The sequence below is a fragment of the Manis javanica genome, chromosome 3, assembly GCF_040802235.1.
Source record: "Manis javanica isolate MJ-LG chromosome 3, MJ_LKY, whole genome shotgun sequence".
NCBI lineage: Eukaryota > Metazoa > Chordata > Mammalia > Pholidota > Manidae > Manis > Manis javanica.
Genome location: NC_133158.1, coordinates 51,525,048 through 51,537,438, shown reverse-complemented (window position 1 = coordinate 51,537,438; position 12,391 = coordinate 51,525,048). Strand labels below are relative to the sequence as shown.

The following is a 12,391-nucleotide window of genomic DNA, read 5'->3' as shown; positions in this document are numbered from 1 at the left end:
TCCTTGAGTACCCTGCTTCCAGAGAAGTCTAGTTCAGGTCATGCTGACATGGTTTCAGAGTCACTGAGATAAGTGTTTTTGGAGCAGATCTTAAGCCTTATATATTATACTGTGACTGTGTTTTAATTAAAAGAGTGGTAGATAACCCCCTCTTTTAAAGATGAACACTGTACTGAATTTTTACATTTTCTTATGTATTCAGTTTTATTAAGAGACTACGTCTGAGTTAATAATGTCATAAATTGTTATCTTGGAACTATTTAGGGGAAGTTGAAGAGATTTGGATATTCATTTTAGTTATAAAAATATTGTTTCAGGGTAAGACCATAAAAAGATAAACATTCCTTTGTTTTTCTTCTTTTCTTTTGTTATAGAAGTTTAAGTAGTTTTAAACTTAAATTTTTAATATTTGCGTATAATTTTAACTTCCCATTATTTTGTTTCCCTATAGTCACCTTTCTTCTTGTGTTCTTCACCTAAATTTGGTCTTGAAATAGTAATAGTCAATAACAGTTTTGAGTTGGGAGAGGGTAAAGAAATTGTTGTGTATACTCTTGGTATAAGTCAATATTGTTAGGAAACATGAATGAGAGTTGAAAATGTGTTTTAGGACTTTTAGTCCTAGTAGAACTTTCTCTGGGCTTTGTTAAAGGGCATTCCAATTACCTAAACAGAAAAATGACATTATCAGAATTTTAACTATAAATTGAATAGTTAAGTTCTGTGTGATGCAACCTCAGGTGTGAAGCTTTACAGTAGAGGAATATTAACAATCTGCAGGGCTAAAAGAATGCACCTTAGGCACATAGGTACATTTGTCTTTAGCCTGTATAGTTTGAAAAAAATGACGGGGTGGGGAAGTGAGTCACGCATATGGCCGTAATTGCTTTAAAAAACTATGATAGTAAATTTAAAGATAGTCTCTGGGCCTAGCTATTAAAGATAATCAATGAAGATTTGGGGACATTGTTGCCCATGGTGTGGCATATTATGGAATAAAATTACTCCATCAGTTTGACCTTTCTGTGAACATTTGCTGCTTTTGCAATGGAATCATGCAAGTGTATAAAATTGCTTTTATTACAGACATCTTTGTATTCCACCTACCTTTTTTTATTTTCCATTTGCAGTCTGTTCAGTTCAGGAAGCTGCTATAACACTTGGTGCCAGTGTTCCCAAACTAAATAATGTGTTTTCCATTTGCACTAACCATCAGGAAACTAGAATTTCTGGTTTCCTCAGGTATGTGTAGTGGTTGTTAGTGTTTTGTGAAAGTCTCATAGCATTTGGTTATAACATAAAGTATTTATAAAGACAAAGTTTTCTGCTTTGTTCTTTTTAAGTTAGGTCTCGTTCTATTAAGATTTATATTCTGTATGAATCAAGTGAATGCTTAGCTGTGGAAGAATTTTATTTTATTAAAATTTGGAAAATTTAAACATTTGATAGGAAGAGAAGAACTTGCTGAGTTTGAGATACTTGGCTTTAGACAGATTAGTGATCATTAGAAATTTTGTTTTATTAAAGTAAATGAATGTAGTTCACCTTTATAAAATGTAATAATAACTGCAAAATAGTATGACTTTTCTGTAAGGGTCTTGATATATATATATATAAGTGGCAGAGCAATTTAAGTGTCCAAACAGGCAGTTAGCTGACTCCTGTTCTTACTAACTTGTAGAGCCATTACATTTTGGTATCACACAATGATAGCGGTTATTTTAAACTACAAAATTCTGGGGTAGATCACATTGCTGCAAAATTAAAAATGGACTTTAAAAGATTTCCAAATACGTTATTCTAAAAGAAACTAAAATTTTGACGTTTCTTTACTTGTTTTCTCTACTAATATTGAAGTGTTAAGTTTCCTAACCAAACTTTTGCTCCAATAACTAGGCACTGGACATTATAGCTCTATTTATGGATTAAAAGAAGAAGTGATATTTTTTAAACATCATAAAACTGAATTGCTATTTGAGTCCCATTGGGAATTCATGATTATTCTGTCCATAGAGGGTACTTTTTCAGAAATCCGGAAATAGTATGGAACCCTCAAATGAATAAGGAGCTGAGGAGTTTGGTGTTACGGAGTGTGTTGTATTTTTACAGGTGCCACTGATTAATGAACTTGAATCAGCAATACATCAGCTGTACAAACAGCGAGCTTCCCGCCTTGTCCAAAGACGACAAGATGATATTAAAGATGAATCTTCGGAGTTTTCAAGCCATTCAAGTCAGTCCATCTTGAAGGTTTTTATTATTCATTAAACAACCTTGTTTACTTAGTGCAGCCTAATTGAAAATTAGAGACCTCAGAGCATTTATTCTTTTTTAAAGGAATAGATTTCCTTGCTCTTGTGTCAGGATGATCTAAAAATTATAATAGCATGTGCTTGGATTGTGTTTAAGAAGATAGAGCTTCTCAGAGGAGCACAAAAACATGCACTAGTTTTCTGTCAATCTTATTCTTCTTTGGACATATTTTTTCATTCTTTAGCATACAGAAAAGACATTATCAATATTTTGTCTTAAAATCACTAACAATTTGGCCCTAAATCATTTTCCTCACATTTTCATCTTGTTCATAACACCAGTACAGATACTGTTGTTGGTCTCACTGAAAGATTTTGGATTTAGGGACTGGGGGATTTTGGAAGGGAGATGGGGTGTCTTCCTATGTTGATACATCTCCAAGATATAGGGGAGTTTCTGAGCTTCACCCCTTGGATAGCAAAATTTTTTGAATTTAAAATTTTTAAATATTTTCTAGTTTGCCTTATATACAGGCTTTTTTAGTAAGTCCACTGATGGCTACACTTCTTGAATTTTAGTATAAAAATTTAGAAATTGAATTTATATTCTTTTCATTATGATGTGTATTATGGAAAACCAAAATTAATTGGAAACTCTTATTAAATAGTTTAGCTCAGATTCTTTTACCAGATGTTTTAAACCTTTTAATTCCATTTTTCCATTGCCCTCCATATTCTTGGGTGCTCTAATAGGAATTTTCCTAGCATGGATTTCTTGTGGCTTCATTTGTCATCTGTTTGTTCCCCATGTCAGCTGTTCTCAAGGGGAAGTGGGCATCAGAATTACTCCTGATATTAATTTAAAATGCAGATTTCCTGGTCCTATCCCCAGAGATTCTTGCTAGGTCTTGGATGGTATTCAGTAACGTGCATGTTAAACAGCCACCCTAGGAGATGCAAGTGCAAAGGATCCTTGTGTTACTCCTGAAAACAATGCTTTGTTGTACAGGGTGTCCTCTAAATTAGAGAGACATTGGATCCCTGAGAAAGCAACCTCCTGTGTGCTAGATGGGTTTTGGATGTCATAAAGAGGTGGTGATATGGCCCTCAGAGCTGAGTGAGACTCAGATGTGAGCCATATGAATGGTTGTGACCTTCTGTTCCTACCCCACCCTCCACCCCTTGCAAGTGTAAATTGGATTATTGCCATATTGGTCACCTAAATGACTAATGGGGCCCTCTCAGATCACTTTCAGTCCAGACAGAACCAGATTTCTGGGTCAGATTACAGGTAACCACTATACTTATGAAGGGAAATAATTTCCTTTTAAATTAAATGGTTTGTGTGAGCTGTACATTTTATCAAATACATTTTCTTGCCTATAATCTGTTTTTTATAATTTTGAGGTATACATATACATAGAACTAAGGGTTGAATGATAATGGTTAATTAGATTGAAAATTGAAAAGAAATTAAAAGATCATAAAGTGAAAAATAATTGCCCTAAAGAGAGTATTCATTGTCAAAGATTTGAGGAAAATTACATTTCACACTGAATATTAATTCTATTTCTGGTCTCTTTTTAAAGAAGCAAAAAAAGACTGAATTCATTTGTTTAGATTTGTAACCACATCTCATAATTACTGCATGTAGTTCTTACAGAAATGAAGGAGGCTATCACTTAAGTTAGCTACTCTGTCATATCTCCCTCAAAATTGAATTTTGTATAAATGTAGCAACATTTTAAGTACTTGTTATAGTAGTGAGTATTCTTTAAGATACTTCTTTAATGAAGGATACCTCTTAAAAAGGCAGGAATCATTTCTGTAGGTTAGGACTTTTTAGCTAATTATCTGTGGTGTATAGTGAACTCACAGTTGAGATAGTGCTAGGGCATCTTTCTTGTTTACTAATCTTTATAGTTAGTGAACTTAAACACAGTTCCATTCTAATATTTAAGCTATTTGAAACACGAATGAAAAACTCAGTTAAGAAAGTCAACTTTTAAAAATAGTGTGGTCTAGGATAGTTAGTGACACATCTCTGTTATCAGTGAAAAGAATGAGCAAAATCCTTAAATTGGTATCTTATATTTTGCATATTTCCCCCCATCCTTTGGGTTACTTGCTTCCCATTACTATCCTATATATTACAGAATGTCTTCAGAGTGTGGAACTAAAATGTAGAAACGAGGAAACTATTGCAGGTAAAATTTCCCCCATTCCTCCTATCGAAGGCAGGAGATTAGAGGACCTTTCTCTGGAGAAAGAGAATGGGTCCAGAGCAGTTGCAGAGACACTAACATCTGGGATCCCCCAACAAAAGAGTTGACTTTCTACCCAGTGATTTAGTGTAGATGCCTCAGTTACAAGCTCTCACCTCTGTCCACAGAACTTCCAGTCTTGTTCTTTTACATGAGGTAGTTAACAATCATCAGAGAGACCAAGACAAGCAATAGAACCAAAGGGACTGAGGAAACAAGACAATGCAGTTGGCAGAAGAAAATAAAACATAATTGATATCCTTAGGGAAATAATAGGTGTCCTACACATAATACAAGGAGGAGATGCTATAGGTAGAGAAGAAATATTCTTCTACAAGAACCATCTCTTGGAAACCAAAAACATGGTAACTAAAATATAGATTTAAGTTGGAATATTGAAGGCTAAAACTAGAAAGTTTTCCTATGAATTATATTAAAGAAGAGAGATGGACAAGAGGAGGAGAAACAGAAATAAGCAAAAGTACTTTGAAAGAGTAGTAGTGTTTGAGAAAGCATACGTTGGTCCTATTCAGATATGGTTTTCAGTCTACATGTTGACTGTGCCTCGTTTTAAAAATAGTAATGGAGAATAAATTTCTACACAGCAAAATTTCAATAAAATAAACTAATAAACTCTTGCAAGAAAGCTGCTTTCTCATCCTTCCTACATGTGTTTCTTTGCTGTCATTTCATATCATTCAACATGTGATGCTTAAGTTCTTCTTCCTCACAATAATCTATTATTTTTTCCTTTGCACAGGTAATAGAGATTTTTAATTTATTTAGTCATCATGATGCATAAACAAATTCTATTACTTAGACATAAAAATAATGATTAATCCCACTTGGATTTGTGTAGGGTTGTTGAACTCTCCCTTTATTTTTCTATTCCTTTTCATGGGAACACAGAATAATATTGAGATTGCTCCAAGCTAGAAAACTATCTGGTTTACCAGTTATTGCAGAATCCTGCTGTTGAGATTAGCAAGCAGTCTGTCGTTATGGCTTATTCTGTGCAAACTCTTTCCTCAGGATTATTGAAGGAAGGCTTTTAATTTTGGGCATTGTTGTTTTGCAGATAAAGCTCTGATGGCACCAAATCTCGATTCCTTTGGACGAGATCGGGCACTGTATCAAGAGCATGCAAAACGTCGCATTGCAGAACGGGAGGCCAGGAGGTAATTCTAAAAATGTTTGCTATTGGTTGGTTTGCGAAGGTAGGAATCTCTTTTATCTGGTTTGGGAACTCAATTTTTGTTATTTAGGACCCGTCGTAGACAAGCCAGAGAGCAAACCGGTAAGATGGCAGATCACCTTGAAGGCCTTTCCAGTGATGATGAAGAAACTTCTACAGATATTACAAATTTCAATCTGGAAAAAGGTATTTGGAATGAGTTTCATTGTCAGTTTAGTTTGTATTTGGGTGCGATTTTTACCATGAAATGGTTTATCATGAAATATCACGAGTTCTTTAACAATGGTAATAATACCTTGTCACAGGGCTTGTTTAGTACTAACATAATAAATGATATTATTCCTTAGAATTACAGAATTTTAAGTGACAAAAAAAATGCGTCAGATCTCAAGAGCAGCTCTAATGCAGCTTGTCTGGCCTAGAAAGGGAAAACTTGGCAGTAGGGGGCTTAACCCTGAAAGAAACTCCTAATTTGGGGGATCCTGAATAATTTCAGCCAAGAGGAAGAGTTAGTACTGTTGTGTGCCAGGCATTTCTAGAAGCATCCCCCAAATAAAAGTCTAAATTTCCTACCATTAGCTGTAATTATTTGGAATTATATTGACTGCAACCCATTTGGAACTTAGAGAAGCTTATTTTTCTTCCACTTCCCCATAGTGAACATTTCTCAACACAGAAAATTGGAAAGAATAGTACAGTGATCACCCATATACCTGTCATCCAGATCCAGTAATTTACCATTATTTAACCAAGTTTGCTTTATATGGATATGTGTGTGTTTTGCTGAACCGTTTGAAAGTAACTTACAGACGTCATGGCACTTCCCTCTAAAACTTTAGCATGTCTCTCCTAAAAACGGGTATTTTTCTACCTAATCACAATACCATTGGCACACCTAAGAAAATTAACTAAAATTTCTCAATATCTTGTTTGTATTCAATTTTCCTAAGTAGCCCCACAAAAAATACCTCCTGAAACTTTTTGTGTGGCATTCTGTTTTCCAAACCAGGATCCCCCCACGGTGCCTACCTTGCACATGGTTGTACATCTTTTTATCTAGAGTTAATGACTATCCATGAGTATCCTACATATACCCACACCCTTATTCTTTATTTGTTTAAGACATTAACATTAAGAGGCCAGGCCACTTGTCTTGCAGAATGTCCTCCATTCTAGATTTGTCTGTTTCCTCATGGTGTTAATTTATTGTGTTCACTGCATTTCTTATAAACTAGAATTTAGGTCTGAAGCCTTGGTTAGATTCAGGTTAAACTTTTTTTTGGCAAGAATATTTCATACAGCATGCTGTTTCTTACTGCATAATACCAGATGACAAAGATTGTCCCATTATTAGTTATGCTAAGATTAATCTTGAGAAGTAGATTGTCATGACTAGGTGTTTCCATTATAAAGATTCCTTTTTTCCAAGTCATCTGGGACATCAAATAATCTTTCACTTAAGGATTCCAGCATCTATTGCTGATTCTTGTCTGCATCAGTTAATACAGTCACCAACAGACTTTGAAAGAAGCTGTATGATTGATCATTGATCATGATGCACATCTGTTACACAGTGATTTGTGGACTGAAGAGCTAGCAGCAAAGTTTGTGCTTTATGAAATTACTCACAATTAATACACCATGGAAACTGAAATTTGGGCCAAGTTGTTGGGGGACAGGTGTTATTTAACTAAACTGTAGTAACAGAATATGGTACACACTGGAACCTTGTAAAACAGGCTGCACTTTGGTTTGCATAATAGACATTTGAAACCTAAACTTACGTGTTTATCATTTCTTTTAAAATGCAATTAACAGTTTTTCTTTTGTTAATGAGTCTGTTCTATTGATACTCAAGCTACAAAGAAAATACTAAAAATATTGAACTGTGTAATTTCAACTACATACTAAATTGTGGTTCTTTGTGGGGGTTTTTCGGTGTTGATTTTAGATCGCATTTCAAAAGAATCCAGCAAAGTTTTTGAAGATGTCCTTGAAAGTTTCTGTTCAATCGACTGTATTAAATCCCAGTTTGAAGCTTGGCGCTCGAAATACTACATGTCCTACAAGGATGCGTATATTGGCCTTTGTTTGCCAAAGTTATTCAACCCCCTCGTAAGGCTGCAGCTTCTTACTTGGACTCCACTTGAAGTGAGTGGCTTCTGTCACTTAGAAAACATGGTTACTGGGTAATTTCATCTCAAAGCTAGAGGTGTAAACTTAAAGTTTTTTTTTTTGTATCATTAATATACAATCACATGAGCAACATTGTGGTTACTAGATTCCCTCCATTATCAAGTCCCCACCACATACCCCATTACAGTCACTCTCCATCAGTGTAGTAAGATGCAACTTGTCTTCTCTGTGCTATACTGCCTTCCTTATGCCCCCCCTATGTTATGTGTGCTAATAGTAATGCCCCTTACTCCCCTTCTCCCTCCCTTCCCACCCACCCCCACCATTCCCTTTCCCTTTGGCAACTGTTAGTCCATTCTTGGGTTCTGTGAGTCTGTTGCTGTTTTGTTCCTTCAGTTTTGCTTTGTTCTTAGGCTCCACAGATGAGTGAAATCATTTGGTACTTGTCTTTCTCTGCCTGGTGGCTTATTTCACTTGGCATAATACCCTCTAGCTTGATCCATGTTGTTGCAAATGGTAGGATTTGTTTTCTTCTTATGGCTGAATAATATTCCATTGTATATATGTACCACATCTTTATCCATTCATCTACTGATGGACACTTAGGTTGCTTCCATTTCTTGGCTATTGTAAATAGTGCTGCAATAAACATAGGGATGCATATGTCTCTTTCAAACTGGGCTCCTGCATTCTTAGGGTAAATTCCTAGGAGTGTAATTCCTTGGTCAAATGGTATTTCTATTTTTAGATTTTTGAGGAATCTCCATACTGCTTTCCACAATGGTTGAACTAGTTTACATTCCCACCAGCAGTGTAGGAGGGTTCCCCTTTCTCCACATGCTCACTAGCATTTGTTGTTCCTATTATTTTCTATGTTGGCCATCCTTACTAATGTGAGATATATCTCATTGTGGTTTTAATTCGTGTTTACCTGATAATTAGCGATGTGGAGTATTTTTTTCATGTGCCTATTGGCCATCTGAATTTCTTCTTTGGAGAAGTGTCTGTTCATATCCTCCACCCATTTTTTAAGACAGTTATTTGCTTAAGCAGAGTATTTTTCAAAGAAGATAGGGTACAAGGCTATAATTGATACAGATTATAGCTTGGTATAATCTTAGGATCTTTCCTTTTCTGCTCCATCCCTTCTTAAGAGAGCTGCCTATTGCTTTTCAGTTTATATACAGTGTCTTTCTCATGTGTTGTGACATTGGGATATGACATGAATAAGAACTTGGTTCTTGGATCCTAGAAAAACTTGGACCCTCATGAGAAAGCTCCATGAGACAGGTAGGAAGTGATGTGCTGAATTCAGTCAGTGATAAGGCAAATCAGGAGGATGAGACAAACTGATACATTTAGGAGGTAGAATTGTAGGTCCTGTTGGCCTGATATGTAAGGGAAGAGACTAGAAGTGATTTTTTGTATCTGTTCATGTTTAAAATGTGGTTTTGCATGTTACCAAAATGTGGATGGAGCCGTGGGCATGGATGAGGTGGGCTTGGTTGAATGTTGTGTAAACTATATGGACAAGAGAGCTTATAGTTGAAGCCCTGGAAACAATTGAAAAACACATGAGCTCTGGGAACCATTCAGCCCATGGCTCCAGTTGCTCTTTGCCAGACCTTGCAGTTTCTCCCTGTGCGTATGTCTCAGTGTTCAGCAAGGACTCTGGGGACTTATATGCACTTTGGAGTTGTTTTTCTGTGTAGCTCCCCATCTGTCCTATAGCTTCCAGCTGTCTCAGCCTCCCTGAACTCCAATTTGTCTCCTCAACTCAGCAAAACTGCTCTGCTTGTGATCCCCCGTCCTGCTCTGCTCTCCTTGCAGGAGTCATGGTCCTGTACTGCCTGTGGTCCATTGTCTGAAAAATAGATGTTTCGAATACTTTGTCTCATTTTTAGTTGTATGACTGAAGCTAAATTCATTTCCTGTTACTCTTCTAATGCCTAGAAGCAGAAGTAGCCATTATTTTTAATGTCTAAGTAACCTTTTGAATATTTTCTAGGCAAAATGTCGTGACTTTGAGAATATGCTATGGTTTGAATCTTTGCTGTTTTATGGTTGCGAAGAACGAGAACAAGAAAAAGATGACGTAGATGTTGCACTATTACCTACCATTGTGGAAAAGGTGATTCTTCCTAAACTAACAGGTAAGATTTCTGAATTGAACATTCAGACACATTGGGTTTCTGAAATCTGTTTTTAAATTTTTAATTAGAGCATATTTCCTTTTAGAAGTTACATTAAAAGTGTTAAAGTAATCACCAGGCCCAGAGATGGTTAAAGGGTGGACATCTCTTAACCTGGGACTTGGAGACCACCTTCAGGTAGGCCTGGAGTTAGGGCAGTAATTGATCCACGGGTGAATTTTAGAGACTCTCAAAGATTGTCTGAAGCAAAACTGAATACATAGTTGGAGGTATGCATTTTTCTTAGGAGTATTTTCATTACTGTCATCAATTTCTCAAAAAGATAGCCATCATTGATACAGGAACCTACGTAAAATATTAAAAGTAACTTTCAAGTTTAGTTAGAAAATTTTTTCTCCTTGCCCATCTTTTCTTTTTAATTGGAATAAAGTTTGTATAATCTTATACTGGTTTCAGATGTACAATATAGTGACTCCGTATTTGTATACATTACTAGATGCTTGCCATGGTAAGTGTAATTCCCCCTGTTAATACCAAGATATTACAATATTATGGTTATATTTTCCATGTTGTACTTCTATTCCTGTGACTAATTTATTTTAGAATTTGCAGTTTATACCTCTTCATCCCCTTTACCTATTTCACCCATCACTAATTCCTCCCAATGGTATCCAGTTGTCTGTTGTTCATATTTATGGGTCTGTTTCTTTTTTGTTTGTTTTGTTTTTTAGATTCCACATATAAGTGAAATCATGGTATCTGTTTTTTCTCTATCTGACTGACTATACTTAGTGTGATACCCTCTAGGTCTGTCCATGCTGTCGCAAATGGCAAGATTTCCTTCTTTTTTTATGGCTAATATTCCATTGTGTATATATAATATATCTTCTTTACCCATTCATCTGTTGATGGGCACTTGGATTGCTTCTGTAACTTGGCTATTATAAATAATGCTGCAGTGAACATAGGTGTACATACATCTTTTTGAACTAGTGATTTTGTTTTCTTCAGGTAAATTCCCAGAAGTGGAATCGTTATGTTGTATTGTATTTCTATTCTTAGTTTTTTGAGGAATCTCCCTACAGCTTTCCATAGTGGCTGTACCAATTTACATTCCCACCAACAGTGTAGGAGGGTTCCCTTTTTTCCACATCTTCACCAACACTTGTTATTTTTTGTCTTAATAGTAGCCATTCTGACTGGTGTAAGGTGATACCTCACTGTGGTTTTGATTTGCATTTCCCTAATGATTAGTGATGAGCATCTTTGCATGTGTCTGTTGACCATCTGTATGTCTTAAGAAGAGTGTTCAGGTCCTCTGCCCATGTTTTAATTGGATTTAGAAATTCTTCATGTTGGGACAGCACCTCCTAGGATACAGAAATCCTTTTTCCCCCCAATTGTTATCATCACTGAGTAGCAGAAAATAAGAAGAATCTATCCCCTCTCCATATTTGCCTAAAATCCCCAACATTCTCAGTTAGGACAAAAAAGGCTGAAGCTTATACTATAGAGAGAGAAAAAATAAAAAAATAAGTCAGGTTTGGCATTTATAAGTTGAGGACTGCTTGACATCAGATTTAAGTCAATTGCAAATTTACTTCTATATCTCAGCACATCCTTTTTTTTTTTAATAGTGATAGCTGAAAATATGTGGGATCCTTTTTCTACAACACAGACTTCAAGAATGGTTGGAATTACACTAAAATTAATAAATGGATATCCTTCAGTAGTGAATGCAGAAAACAAAAATACACAGGTAATTTAGTATTTATGAAAGGTTTTTTTTTACCCCCTCTCCTTTTGAAAATGAACAATATTTGAGATAACGAATGGTTATGTTCTAAACCAGCCAGAAAATTTGGTTTTCCTCCTTGGGTATCTGGTCCTTTATAGCCTGAAATACAGAAAATTTGAGATAGCAGTTTCCAATTCTGAATTTCTCCGTGGAAGGATGATGGTGTCAGTCTAGGAAGCCTCTTCATTTTACTCTTCTCCCACAGTCCTTACCACCCTGCCACCTCTCCCACTGAAACTAATCAAACATCCCCTTAGGAACTGTATGTTTTAGGAAAAAAGAAAAATGTAAAACTACTAGAATGGGTACCAGTTGATTTAAATGCTAAAACATTTAAATAGCATATAAACAGCTAAGTGTTACTTTACAACTAATTTCTAAACTTCAAATCGCTGCCATCCTGCTGCACATTGTTAATGAGCTCTTAGACTTGGAAAAGGTACACTTTATCTCTATTATATTGTCATTTACCTCACTTTGAGAAGAACTAGATTGTGTGTCTGATTTTAAATCTTTATACCATAGATTAAGGGGTTGAAACTTTTCTGAATGGCTTTATTGCTTGATAATTGATGAGGGATGAACTAAGAGTA

General features: G+C 35.6%; 1 protein-coding gene across 2 annotated transcripts in view; it reads left to right on the top strand.

Annotated features, from left to right (window-relative positions):
- The window catches only part of PAXBP1 (PAX3 and PAX7 binding protein 1), a 34,826-nt gene that overhangs the window by 12,629 nt on the left and 9,806 nt on the right, over positions 1-12,391 (top strand). For both annotated transcript variants that reach the window (XM_017641916.3, XM_073231420.1), the window contains exons 8-13: positions 2,110-2,233; positions 5,595-5,694; positions 5,782-5,897; positions 7,663-7,862; positions 9,856-10,000; positions 11,638-11,759. In XM_017641916.3, coding sequence (XP_017497405.1) covers positions 2,110-2,233; positions 5,595-5,694; positions 5,782-5,897; positions 7,663-7,862; positions 9,856-10,000; positions 11,638-11,759 — 807 coding nt within the window. The remainder of the gene's footprint in view (positions 1-2,109; positions 2,234-5,594; positions 5,695-5,781; positions 5,898-7,662; positions 7,863-9,855; positions 10,001-11,637; positions 11,760-12,391) is intronic.